Source organism: Sabethes cyaneus, chromosome 3, assembly GCF_943734655.1.
Source record: "Sabethes cyaneus chromosome 3, idSabCyanKW18_F2, whole genome shotgun sequence".
NCBI lineage: Eukaryota > Metazoa > Arthropoda > Insecta > Diptera > Culicidae > Sabethes > Sabethes cyaneus.
The window spans coordinates 29,652,690-29,667,466 of record NC_071355.1 but is presented as its reverse complement, the minus strand read 5'-3'; the positions used below and the strand labels follow the sequence as shown (position 1 = coordinate 29,667,466).

General features: G+C 38.3%; 1 protein-coding gene across 1 annotated transcript in view; it reads right to left on the bottom strand.

The window, feature by feature from the left end:
* Positions 1–14,777, bottom strand: part of LOC128743569 (glutamate-gated chloride channel) — a 103,569-nt gene that overhangs the window by 17,907 nt on the left and 70,885 nt on the right. Inside the window, exon 4 of the mRNA XM_053840170.1 lies at positions 11,983–12,052. Within this exon, the coding sequence (XP_053696145.1) occupies positions 11,983–12,052 (70 nt within the window). The remainder of the gene's footprint in view (positions 1–11,982; positions 12,053–14,777) is intronic.

Here is a 14,777-nt window from a genome sequence, read left to right as displayed (position 1 = left end):
TACTAAGTATCTGCATCAAATGGTTTGCGAGATAAAATTGACTTTCTGTCATGACCCTAAGGGGGTCAATTTGTTAAACTTTTTGTGCACAAAACCGCATCTAACAGGTTTGACATGTTCTACAAACTTTTTGATACTATCAAAATACGTAACTTTCTAGAAGATGTAAATATCGCATTTTGCTTTATTTGCTTTAAAAATCAATTTGAAGCATAAATTTTACCATTTTGCCTTTCTATTATATGAAAATATAGTATAAAGGTATAGAAATCACTCGGGAAACCGAAAATAGAAAGAAGGTCCTGCGGACCGAATGTCATATATCATTCGACTCAGTTTCGAAAACTGAGCATTTTCTCTCTCTCTGTGTGTGTGTGTGTGTGTGTGTGTGTGTGTGTGTGTGTGTGTGTGTGTGTGTGTGTGTGTGTGTGTGTGTGTGTGTGTGTGTGTGTGTGTGTGTGTGTGTGTGTGTGTGTGTGTGTGTGTGTGTGTGTGTGTGTGTGTGTGTGTGTGTGTGTGTGTGTGTGTGTGTGTGTGTGTGTGTGTGTGTGTGTGTGTGTGTGTGTGTGTGTGTGTGTGTGTGTGTGTGTGTGTGTGTGTGTGTGTGTGTGTGTGTGTGTGTGTGTGTGTGTGTGTGTGTGTGTGTGTGTGTGTGTGTGTGTGTGTGTGTGTGTGTGTGTGTGTGTGTGTGTGTGTGTGTGTGTGTGTGTGTGTGTGTGTGTGTGTGTGTGTGTGTGTGTGTGTGTGTGTGTGTGTGTGTGTGTGTGTGTGTGTGTGTGTGTGTGTGTGTGTGTGTGTGTGTGTGTGTGTGTGTGTGTGTGTGTGTGTGTGTGTGTGTGTGTGTGTGTGTGTGTGTGTGTGTGTGTGTGTGTGTGTGTGTGTGTGTGTGTGTGTGTGTGTGTGTGTGTGTGTGTGTGTGTGTGTGTGTGTGTGTGTGTGTGTGTGTGTGTGTGTGTGTGTGTGTGTGTGTGTGTGTGTGTGTGTGTGTGTGTGTGTGTGTGTGTGTGTGTGTGTGTGTGTGTGTGTGTGTGTGTGTGTGTGTGTGTGTGTGTGTGTGTGTGTGTATGTGTGTGTGTGTGTATGTAACGCTTTTAATCTCACTTACTTTTCTCAGAGATGGCTGGACCAATTCTGATGGTCTTAGTGTCAAATGAAAGGTCTAGTTGTACCATTGGTCGCTATCGAATTTCATATTGATTGGACTTTTAGTTCAAAAGTTATATATAAAAATACGAAAAATATGAGACTTCATTTTCTCACAGGTCCCTTAACCAGGGCAGCCCTAACTTCCAAATTTCGTGATGATTAGGCATGTGGTTTGAAAGTTACATAAAGAAATGTGGAAAAAAGTATTCAAAACATATTTTTGTAACATATAATTATTGATTCAATGAGGTATATCCTACAATTTATTATTATTTGAAAATTACTGTTGAGATCTAGCAAACGAAAGCAAGTTATTAAAAATCGGACGATTCATTCAAAAGTTATTCAAACTTTAACACTTAAGCACCTTATATTAAACCGTTGAAAGGTGTAAAATCAAAATATATCAATCAAATGTCGATTGTATTCAATGTATGTATGATGTATGAGTGTGTGTATGCATGTATGCGTCTATGTATGTATGTATGTTTGTGCATGAGTGTATATATCAATTTATGTATGAGTATGTGATTACGATTTGCAATTTTGAAATTTCATTGAAACATAAGAAAAGTGAGAAACATTGTGCCAATTGTCTGAAATATTTGGAGTGTCTTAGTAGAATACAAAACATGAAATTAAACAATTAATTTCCGATTCCGATTAAACCTTTTTCCGATTAAATTCCACTATTAATATTTATTCGCGACAGATACGTATTTCGCCTACAACTTGCAGGCTTCGAAAATAGACACTGAATCAATTGATACTAGAGCTTAGAAATTGAGCTTAGAAGAAGCTCAGGTTTTGAGAGCCATGCAAAAATAATTATCTGAAGGAGCGCCAACTAAGAAAAAGTTCAGTTTCTCTTTTTCATTTTTCATATCTAATGCTCTTGGTTATTTTTTCAAATTCAGATAAATTTCAAAATTGAAGTCAAGTAAACTCGTAATAAAATTTTAAGGCCAATCATTTTGTTCTAGATATCCTTTTCCTTCAAAAGTGCAAAGGAATTATTTGCGCAATAATGTTTTTTGTAATTTTTCTGAATTCTTGTTTTTGAAAGATGCTAACTCTTGAAAGCATGGTATTAAAATCAAGAAATCTATTATGAACACACTTCACACACAATTGTAAATTCAAAACAAGCTTCGTATGTGGCTCCTACGCCCAAAAGTTAAGGCCGTCTGTAAACCCGTTAGAAGGTTAATTTCTATAAATCAATTCAATAAATCACGTAATATTTACGTGATTTATTTAACTAAACAAGGTGTTGATAAAGTAAATCAAATGATACTTACAAATATTTGTGTAAATAAGGATTTTGAGGAATAAGGAACAGAAAATATAGTTAAGTTTATTATAAATGTTCCTGAGAAATTAAGAAATAATTATTGTGGTAGTAGAAAGGCTAGGTCACACCGCTAGGTGGATTAATTCGGGTTTTACAAGTATTTTTTTCCGTAAATAGGCACTTACTGGCAGCTAAAGTTAGCATCGCTCAAACCGCCATAGAATATAGTATAACTGTGCTCGGGCATTTTGGTTATTTCGATTATGAATTACATAGGGCAGCGGTTCCCAACCTTTTTTCGGTTCGCGTACCCCCTGACGGATTTCCCTATACTATTCTGAAGCAAACTAAAGTTTTGGCGTACCCCTGGGGGTTCGCGAACCCCCATTTGGGAACCGCTGACATAGGGGAAACAAGGGAGACTTGATCCCCATTTTGTTTTTTGTATATTTCTCAAAAGTCTACTAGAAAAAAACCTGAGTTTTCAATTTTTCGGCAGTTTACAATACAGCTTACTACCTACAATTTATCAGTTAGTGATACGTAGCGCTAAACAAAAGATATGAGATATTTTGGAAAGTACAGAAAATTGTACATATTCAAAATATGCGGGAGACTTGATCCCCTGTTTAGGCACAATTGATCCATTTGCAAATATATATTTTTAAAGCTCAACTTTCATTTGGAAGTTTTATTAAAATAGGCCTAGTTCATATAGTATCATTATTTAGTGTATAACAGTTTAATTCAAAAGTATAAAAAGTATTTAGAAATCGATCTGTAAAAGTATAGCTTTGGACATCTTTTATAATTTGAGACGAGAACTTTTTCGTTGGGTTTTTCCTGTTTAATAATCAGAGCAGCCTCCAGCTTCTATATCGTTGGTGCATCTGTAAGGATGTGTATCTCCTCATTTTCATACTCTTCGCATGTTTTTACGTGGTGAGGCCTTTGGTAATAGTTTTATATTTACAGGTGTTTTGATAATTGTATTGTTCGGAATCATTGATTTTGGTACCTGATTAATAGAATTCTGCAAAGAAGATGAGCTGTTTTGTTCAGATGAATTCTTTGTCCGAGCAGTCTTTCTTCATCCTCGGAAAATGCACAGGTTGCTCCTCCGTAGTCCGGTTGGTAAATGATCTTTTCAGAAGCATTTTTTCGCTTTCTCACATATCGCTTAAGTGTCATTACAATCAAATTGAACATTTTTGCGGTCGTTCTGACCGGATTTCCAGACTATTCGTAATTTTTACATAACGAATGTTTACGACATGGAAAATTGTTCATTTTATTATTTACGACATAACGGCCTCCAAGCTCTTCACTACCTAACAAAAGGATCAAGTGTCACTGAAATTATGTGGATCAAGTGTACCTGTCGTAGACAGTTTTACTGAAAATTAATTTTGTAAAATATTCACAAGTTTTATTGTAAAATGTATACAGCATCAATGAATAAACATGTTTAGCTAATTTTTTGTTTGAAAAGTAATTCAAAAATTTCAAGGCAGTTTTCCGTAGCCAAAAAGTTGGACTTCACTAAAAAAAGAAGTATAGAGAATTATTCCGTTGCAAATCTTATTATATTATATTTTCCTTGCAATGTAAAAATTTATTACATTTTTGTTTTGCAATTTTGTTAGTTGAATGAAATGTACAACTTTGTTTTTTTTCTACATAAAAACAACATTGTATTTACTGAGAAACAATGAATGGATCAAGTGTCCCAAGGGATCAAGTCTACCTGGTCTCCCCTACATATTTTTATGGGGGATGATTTTAAGAGGGTCACGACAGAAAGTCAATATTATCTCGCAAACCATATGATGCAGATACTTAAGATCTTCGGCACAGTTTAATGAAATTCAAAGTTCTACAAGTTTGCCGAACACTTGAATATGTTATCTAGTTGCTATAAAAAGTTAATTTTTTCAAATATGTTATCCCCTTAATATCTAATTGTATGAAAATGTCAACAGATGTAGAATACTTTTTTAAGAACATCTCCGAAGACACCTAAGTTCAAAAACAACAGGAAAAGCGAGAAAAGACTTTTGACAGCCTTTTCCCAGAATGGTCCCACTGTCCGTCGCTGTGATAACGCAATTGCTTAACCATAAGTACATCTTCATTCTCTTTTGTCTAACTTTTTTTCTGATCGATAGCCCTTCATCAGATTTTAGAGCACATTTTAAGCTATCTTTAAAAAAAATTAGGCAAATCGGAGGGGAAGGTTTTGAGATAAGTGACATTTTATGATATTTATGGGAATTAGGGGCATAATGAGTACACGGGGCGAAATGGGCTTTAAACATTTTAATCGATTATGTGCACACTGCAACCTGATGTATACATTGTACCTAAAGTTTTACCTTCGTTGTAGATCCGATTTTATACTGTAATTAGTGTAAGAACCCGTTTTTACTTTAACTAATTGACTAGGAGCGAGATGAGCACTTCTATGTGGGGTGAAACGATAGTGTTCTCGTTCTCGAATATACTAATCTCCAATTCATCTCAGTAGGCTTGTCAATTTTCTAGTTCATCTCGTTAGTGTTTATTTATAGTGATGGTGCGTACATGTAAAAGGAAATCCGGAAGACAGAATTGCTCAAAAACGATCTTGCAAGCGGTCTTGACCACTGTAAGGCGAGACGGAACAATATCCACGAAAGAAGCAGCCCAGTACCAAGGGATTCCACGGCAGACGCTAGCTCGGTATGTGAAGAGATACTAAGCGGCAATATCGGGGCCGGAGGTGTTTCAAATCGGTTCTTTTAAGACCGTTTTCACTCCTGTTGAAGAACAAGTTCTAGTGAACCATATTTTGGAAATGGTGGTTCGATGCTACGGTATCAATGCTTGCGGAGAAAAATGGAAAAGCCCATGTCTGCAACACCAAAATACAGCTATCTGGGTGGGATTGGCTGCGTGGCTTTCGAAAGCATCATCCGGAACTTTCTTTGCGTGCTCCAGAGGCAACCTCTGCGGCTCGATTGCAAGGCTTCAACCGGGTAGCGGTCAATAATGTGTGATAGGCGTGTATATGCTTGTTGTACTTGTATACACCTCCCAGGCAAGTATTTATGAGGGTACTCATTATGCTCCACACACTGACTAATTTGTAGTTTTTGAAGTATGATTTTAACTTACAATTTTCATGATTATACAGTTATTTTATAACTTGTAAACAGTATGCCTTTAATAATCGATTCTAAATTCATGTTTTGCATGAAAAACTTTAAAAATTCAGTCATTTTCGATGCTTAAATCAGCCGTCAAGTTAAGGTGCCCATTTTGCCCCTATTGGCCCTATCATGGGTTTTTCTTTTTAGATTTTAAATTTGCAATAACTTGAGAACGGCTGGGCCTAAGAAAAACGTTCATATGACATAATTTGTTCAATATGATGCGTAGAATTTGATTTTGTTTGAGTTTTAACAAATACTGCAGAATTTGGATATCCAGCTTTTTACGAGTCATAATGGCGGACGTGTTCGTAATATTTGAACAGCATTTTTGACATTTCCTTAATACCACAGAGAACAGATTTACAGGCTCGAAGGAAGTAATCGATTTTTTGTGTGTAAAATCTGTCGGTAGCGCCCTCCAGAAATAGTTTTACCAAACGCATCAAAAAATATCCATGTACCTTTATCAATATTTCTTTGTGCTGGAGTTGCATAGCAGCGATGGCAGCGGCATCAAGATTTAGTTTGTCACTTACTGCTCGAGGGGTGCTCTATTGAAGGATTACTTGTAGATTACATAAAAACCTTTTACACACTTTTTGTCAATTACCTGGTAGTCTGTTCTCTGTGTTAATATATCGCATGTTTTCTTTCCGTGCGTTCACGGAAAAAAACAAAGGAATGTACGAAAAGAAAACGTGCGATGTATTAGGGAAATGTCAAAAGTGCTGTTCAAATATTACGAACACGTGCGCCATTATGGCTAGTAAAAAGCTGTATTTTTGAAAAACTTGACAAATTTCAAAGATTTAAAACAATTCGAAATTGTGTCCACCGATAGCTCTTTACCAGATTTTGGGGCATTATTTAAGCTACCTTTAAAAAAAAGTATGCAAATCGGAGGGGATGGTTTTGAGATAATTGACATTTTATAATTTTTATCTTGGTTTTGAAAAGCTTTTTCTTTCAGTGTAATTTTTTTTCTAGAGATACACTTAATTTCCTACAACTTTCCCTTTGACGGCAATTTGATCAAATAAGTAGTTTTCAAGATATGATGTTTTTTAAAAAAAAGTAATCTCATCTCTAAATACGCCCTTTTGAAAAGTTACACTTGACGAAAAAAATCAAGTTTAGTGGAAAATGAGTTCGTGCTTAGTATCCAACATGTTAGGAAAATTTCATTCCATTCAAAAATAGTCGAGCCAAATCGTTTGGCTAGTTGAGCTGGAATTGCTCAATATAGGGTGAAATCCTGCATGGCTGGACACTGGCAATTTCTCAGAAACAAATAATGATAAAAATATTTGGAAAGAATGGAACAATAGTACTTTAATGGTACTATTGTCCTGTTCTTTCCAAATAATGTTATCATTCCTTGTTTTTGAGAAATCGTTAGTGTCCGGGCATAGAGGCCTGACTAATCTCAAGATTTTAGTCTTGACCTTGGAATGAGGTCATACATATATTAATATTTTTTTGAAACGATGGTTCTACAATTGATGAAGGGGGGGGGGGGTATTGGTAGCTGTCGTAGCCAGTGGAAGGAGCGGAGTGGAGGAGTAACTGCCGAGGAGGGTAGCTTTCCTTGCCGGGACAAGTTCTTCTTTTCACGGATAACACGAATTAACTTTGTCTACTTTAATTTCACATATTTAAAACACTGCGACTATATACAACTATGTACAATTTAATACAGAGCGACGTGCACGTTCTGGCATCTACATGCCTGCTGACTATACGGCATCTGAATGCCTACTGACTTTCAACTCACTTTGCTGCTGCTGTTCAGAGTGGTTTTATAACCTTTAGTCACAATGTCAGTATTGTTGGCAGAGGAAATAAAGGCTTAATTGTCGACAGCAATTGCGCGCGAACTGATGCGCTTGGGTTAGCAGTAACTCACCGTTGGCTTACAGCGAGTCGACGCTTAGTACTGGTTGGAGTATTCCAACAGTAGCTATGCTTGACAAGTAGTCATTGTCAAAAGGTAGGAGTCAAAATGACTACTTGTCAAGCATAGCTACCAATACCCCCCCCCTTCCTTTCCGCTCTTCCCCCTCCTTCACCAAAAAATTTTCATTTCTTTCCCATACCGTCCCTTCATCAATTGTAGAACCATCGTTTCAAAAAAATAGTAATAGAGGCCTGACTAGGGCTGTCGGTATTGGGCGCTTTTGGTGAAAACCGGAGAAAATACCGGTAATACCGGTAAAATACCGGTATTGGCAAAATATTCGAAATCAATAGAAATGTCGTTGTTTTTCAGTAAATCTTTTCATTTTGAAACTTTAGCTTCAGTATTGATGCTTAGCACAGTAGAATTTAAGCAGATATAATACTTTTAGTGATTTAATTCCCTTCCTAGAACGAATTTAATTGCCAATACTTCCAACAATTCAAAAACCTTCTGCTTTCATCGATGTCTGGCGAACGGCTCTAAGCACATCAGGCATTTTCCTTTCATTTCTTCAAATTTATAGCAGGGATACTCGCCTTTAATTATTTACAAAATATCTTGTATTGTAGCTTCCAACTTAATTAATGCCCCGGTTTCCTACAGCCTCTCAACAATTTTTACTCCATCCCCAAACCGGAACTCTTGCATAACGTCATTCTCTTCATCATCGTTCACAAATACCTTCTCTTCTCTGGTACCAATCCCACTATTCGAAGATAGTGGGATGCAGATTTCATCTCCTTGTTTAATCAATGTATCACTCGAAAGACTTGAAAAATATTCCAAATTCTTTCCTGGTAGATCCTTTGATGGCAAGAATGCTCAAAAAGCGCAAAGATCCCCGTATTCTGATCAGAGACCGGCATTGTCGCAACAAATAAATGATGCTAACTTTCCCTTACCTTCGCTTCATACATGAAGCGACTTGTTTCATTTGTTGAACAGAACGTTTCAAGCAAGCTTCAGCTGAAGCTACTGACTGTGTCAAATGACGACGATTGACAGTCAGCCACGAATTGTCGATGTTGAGTAGATTAAACAGATTACTCAAAATCAATTCAATTGCATTCAAAGTCTAGGCTGACCTTTTTCTGAATATTTGATAGAGAAATGCAAATCAAACTTTAAAACCGGTCGTCATGATGAAATGAAAATCCTTTCAATGACGCTGATTAAAGCCAGTTTTGAAACGAAGTGGCGCTGCTACTGTTAAAACTGAAGCTTCATTACTTCATTGTTGAATAACAATTTACTATCGTAAGTAACATTTCTGGTCCCTGATCTTGTTTCTTAAATTCGTTATTTGAGGCCTTTGAATAATTTGGTGGCTTTTGAATATCAAGTTGTTCAAAAATAAATTGAACCGCGACGCGACAATGAAACATTTTTACAGCAAAGTTACGCTACTGTGCTTTAACCCTCTAACGGGCAACATCGTAAAAACGAAGCGATCGAGCAAATGATTACTTTATCATGAAAGTACACTCAAAAGAAGCTCGAGTGTTGATGTTCATGGGAAAATATTTGTCTGGAGGACCGCTAGGTATGAAATAGTCCAATTTTTTTTTAGTTTTTTATGCCTAACGCTCTACCCAAATATTTTTTCAGTTCAAATATCTCACAAAATTGAAAAAAAGCATGAAAATTACTCGCAGGAAAAGTTTGAGATTGAACGTTTTGTTCTAGATGTCCTTTTTCTTCAAACGTAAAATAGGGGATTTTCGCACCATAATTTTTTTCGGAATTTTTCGGAATTCTTGTTTTTGAAAGATAACTTTTGAACGCTTGGTCAGAATGTTGTAATGTTAGTATCAATATGTCAGGAAATCTGTTCTGAACATATTTCTCATATTGCCAATTCCAAAAAAATTTCGTATGTGGTTCTGAAGCTTCAAAAGCGAAGGCCGTCTACAGACGGTCTTACCCGTTAGAGGGTTAAGCGGGTTCAAGAGCAGGGCTTGAAAAGGGATCGCAAGTTGAATGTGACTGCCGTGAATGCGAACTTTCCGCATTCAAACTCCGCTTTTTGAACGATCATTTGACTGTTTTTCTTATCCAGTCAATCTGCCGCTTGCGCTGCTGCCGTCTTACAATTCATGCGGCATCTCAGCAAAAGCAAACAGTCAATCTCCCGTTTTGCTTTGCGCTTTGAGAATATAAACTGCAAACTGACTGGAAGCATACGGTGACGTATTTTTTCGTTTCTCTTTTTGTCTCCAAATCGGTTGCTCACAGTAATAGTTTGTCACCCGGACGTCGGTCCGACGCAAGCAAAATATTCGTTTGTATTGGACGGAGTCCGACCGACTTCTTCCATGCACATGTAGTGGTTGTTTTTTTGTAGTATTGAATCATACGATTGTGCGGTTGCTTTTCGTAAGCGTGCTGATTGCCAGTCATTTGACTGTTTTGCAGTCATTCGCTGCTCCAAACGGTAAAGGTAACTTGATCGAAACGAAAATGTCAAAAAGCGTTCATTCTGTTGCGTGCATTCGGCGTTTGACTGAGCAAACTGCCAGTTGTTTTATGCATAGCGTTCGTATTCCACCTCTAAACGGACGGTGTGAACTTGAATGCGCGTTGGTGTGACTGCGGTAGAAAAAAAGGATCGGTCGAAGCCCTGTTCAAGAGCTATAATTATATGACCCACAATTTCACTCTCTTCATTGTTAGTAGTCGAAGAATCTCGTCGGCATTAACACCAAGTTGTTTTTCTAAGAGTTTTATAATCTTTTATCAAATTTAGTTCTTATTCGAATAAGGAGTTGGAAAAAACAAGCAGATTAGAAAATACCGGAAATACCGGTTTTTTGCCTTTCCAAAACCGGTATTTCGGTATCCAAAAATTGGTCGGTATTACCGGTTTCGGTACTACCGGTACTACCGGTTAGACAGCCCTAGGCCTGACTGAAGTTTTTGGTGCGTCTTAGTAGAATACGAAATCCGGAAATTAAATAAAAAGAAAACTTATCCAATTTAATTCTACTAAGTATATTTATTCTTGACAGATACGTATTTCGCCTACGACTTGCAGGATTCCTCAGTGTCTGCTTTCGAACTCAGACACTGAGGACACTGAAAACAGACACTGAGGAATCCTGCAAGTCGTAGGCGAAATACGTATCTGTCAAGAATAAATATACATAGTAGAATTAAATTGGATAAGTTTTCTTTTTATTTAATTTACAAAGAGGCCTGTCCGACCATACAGCACTTCCCCCTACTGCTCATTTTTTGCTATTTCTAGTGCAGATAAAATGCACTCAGCACTGCAACCTGAAACCAACGATTCGAGGGAATCACTTGTGTTAAAGTTCGTGTTGTTCTCTACATTCATTCATTCCCAACAATAGTGAATTAAATCAAATGTGAATCATTCATTCATTTTGAACTGTCGACAAGAGCAAACGAAATTGCAACGAACGTAAACATTGCTCCGAAGTTTCAATTAATTTCCTTCAGCTAGCTTTTGGTTGATTTTAAAAAGCAGGCAGTTTAAAAAACTAAATTTTGAGAGTTAAAATATCAGTCAAGGCAAGAGCAAGAAAATTGACTGACAAGTTAGACGAGAAATGTATTGAAGAGTAGGAAATTGAGAAAGACAAACACTGTCAGCAGCTCAGTAGTCATGTCCACAAGCTGGCAGATAAAAGAATATGTATTACCAGGGGTAAAACTGAATGCGTTTTATATTCATTTTTATTCAGGACTGTAAATTTTTTGGAGTACTGGTTGACGTTAAGGCGGCGTACGATTCAGTCAAGCGAAATGAGCTGTGGCAGACAATACAAGCTGATTTGTTCGACGGAACATTGCCGTGAAAGATGCAATACAACAAGTAAATGCGGAAAAGGTTTGACCTTCACATGTTTCTTGGTTTTGTGGTTGATATCGACATAGTCGGAATAAACCGCTGATCAGTAGAGGCAGTCTTTACGCTTTTTAAATTGGCAAAAAAACTACACCGTTTAAACCAATAAATATTATTTGAGTTGTACATTGATAACATGAATTTCATCCCCATTTACTATTGTATACATAGTCCAAAACAGGGACCGCTGTCAAACCTACCCTACCACAACTTCTGTTACAAATTTTCCCATTTCACATCGAGCTTGACACACGCATCGCTGCGCCGCCCGGCGGAAATCGAATGAACGTCCGAATAACTAGCCGGCTGTCACGGATTACATATTGGTTCGGTTCGAACAAAACCGCCTGGACAGGCTCCGCTTCATTCGGGTTTTAATCTACGGCGAAGTGTGTGATAACAAGGCTCGGGCCCAATAATCGAATTCTTCTCATGACATCTCATGAAACATGCGGGAACGGGAGAACCGGCCGCTGTCGATTATTATTTATCCTGTCGAAAAATGTTTTTCACTCACCTCCGATATCGTCGAATTTCAGCCGTTCGTCCAGCCACTGCTCTCGGAATGTTAGCTGCACGCTGTATTCCTGTGGGGGGTTTTGCGTTGTTGTGTTTCCGTTCCGGGGCGTTTTGGGGGTGGAGTTGGCGAATGTTTTTTTTTTTCGTTCGTTCGTTGATTGACATTGCAAGGACGGCCGTCGGTCGTGGTGATGGCGTTGACGGGACCAATATCGACGACGACGACATTGATGATAACGGTGTAGACGGTAGCGGCGGCAGCAGCAGCAGGGGAGAAATTAAATATTAGTAAAAAATTGATGGATTTTTAGTGAATTTATTTTTTTCCTATCCTCGAGAGCAATTCACGGGGGGTGGGGTTAGGGAAGGGAGGTTTGCTATATCATATCTTCGGTACATTTTAGCTGACTATAGGGAGCTTAGGATTGGGCCGGCCGGGTAGTTGTTGGCTTAGGATGGAATTCCTAGCTATCAGTTTTCAATTTTTAGGATAATTTTGGTTGCGCAGTGATCGATTGATTGCGAATTTTCTTCCTATCACTTGTAGGACCTGCCGGAAGGATAAGGCTTAGAGCGTATGTAATACGCTCTATTTGGACGGTTAGAGGGTGAAAGTTCGGGAACCTAGGGTTTCCTATCGTAAATATTGCCTGACTTTTCAAGTTTGTTTGGTTAAGATCTTCGTTCCAATTGGGGGGTGAGCTAAGACTCTAACGCGACTCTATTGTTAGTTGGACGGGGAAAGGATGAGAAAAAGAAGATTTTAATTTTTATTCTTCATGGGAAGAAGAGACGTTCGAATCAGTAGAAAGAACTAGTCAAAGAAAGGAGTTTCAACTAAAAATATTGAAATTATCGAGAGAAACTTTGAACCGGGCTAGCAGAAAGTAAAAAAGTGAGAACTATTTTCAAACCAAATTTAAAGAGCATTAAAGAAAACTGAAAAGTATAAATTTAAGACAGATATCAATAAAACGAGGCACAAAATCAAAACTGACAGCAACCTGCCCGAGTGACGAAGGTTTTCATTCAATCGCCTGGTTTTTTTCGGGCAGGTGGCGATTATAGAAATAATAATTTTCAGTTCATGCGGCAAACGGTACTGGCAAGCAAGCAGCATGCAAAGATTGCAAGTCGTCCACTAAGGTACTAAGGCAAAACAGAAATCATGCAAGCATTCTCCGGCATTCGATATGCATCGTTAGGCACGAACATTTCGATAGATTTCAGGACGACGGCCATGTTTCTTATCGAGCACAAAGAAAGGACCGCATGCAGCAAGACATTAGCCAGAAAGAAAAGGGGGAAGGGGGGCAAGGCAAGCACAGAAGCTAAGCGAACTGTCGATTCGTGCAACTCCGAGGGATTCGGGGTGGGATGCAACATGCTAGCATGCAAATTCGTATTCGCTATCAGAACATTCCCGTGATCGAAGAAGGTGAAGCATTGCTCATGCCGTTCGTGCGATGTCATGCGATTCATGCGGTTCATGCAATTTTTCTATTTGAGGGGGGTGGATGGTTCTAAGGAAAGGATTGAAGGGGCATTCAAATGACGAGCAGGAAAGAAGGAGCAAACGGCCAACGTTGGTTGGAGGATGCGGCAAACATGCAACATTCCACGTGCAGGTGATATAACGAAGTCATCATTCCTCATCACGGCGAGATGCCGGACGCCGTGGTCCGGTATCCTTTCGCATCATGCTTCCGGGTGGTGGCATTCCGCAGTTGATGTTCGTGTGTGTGTGAGTCGGCATGCGAAAATCCTACCTAGATGCTACCGTCGTCAATGGCAGTGTACTAGTAGTAGAACTTATTTTAGTTTTTGGTTGAAACCGTGGTATCTTGCTTTCTGTCGATTAGTCTTGACAATCTTTGCTATTAGCTTTTTGGGCGATGTATGTTTTAATTGGTTAGTTGAAATGTGTTATTTGTTGAGAAAGACAGAGAGTGAGAGAGAAAGGTAGACAGACGGACAGACGGAAGCTTATGTTGAAATTAAATCCGATTCTGAGATGAAAAATAGGTGACAGTTTTTTTCGACAATGATGATTATTGTTTTTGTATTTTAGAAGTGGGTAAAACAGTGTACGTTTGTTTATCGAATCCTGAAACTATTCACATAAAATTCGGTTGTAAAATCATTATAACGGTACGATGTTTTCGTGCGACAGAAGACTGCGAATCGTAGTTAAAATTTTTTATGCTATTTACAAAGGGTTGGTACCGAATGGTCGAAATCCAAATGGCTGAATTCCAACAACTGACACAGAAGGTCAAAATTGAATTTAACCAAAGCACGAAAGGTCGAACCTTTATTTGGTTGAGTTTCGAAAGGCTCAACATGAAAAGAGTCCGAACGAGCGGCAGCGAGTAAGGACAGCATACACCCAAAATTTATGCAGGTTGAAGACCGTGAACATTTTCGGCCGCATATGACATTGGACCATTCGTGTTTCGGCCGTTTGTGATTCGGCCATTCGTGGGTAATCCTTAACAAAAGCTACATTGTTTGGTTCCATTGTATTTTTCTCCTATGGCAACCGTACTTGGTGTGAGGGAGTTGTACAGCCAGCTTTTGGATAGAAGAACCAAATTCAATTTCAGGCAGTGAAATTATGAACATTTGTGATAATCACAAATATGTTTTAATCGCCGTGTTTGTAAATACCTGTGCTTACAGAGCAATGTAACATAAATTTGAAGCTCTCCAAGTACAGAAATTAACGGAAGTGATAATTTTGACCCAATTGCAAATATTTCACAATTGAGTAAGGCCCAATGAGTGTCCAAT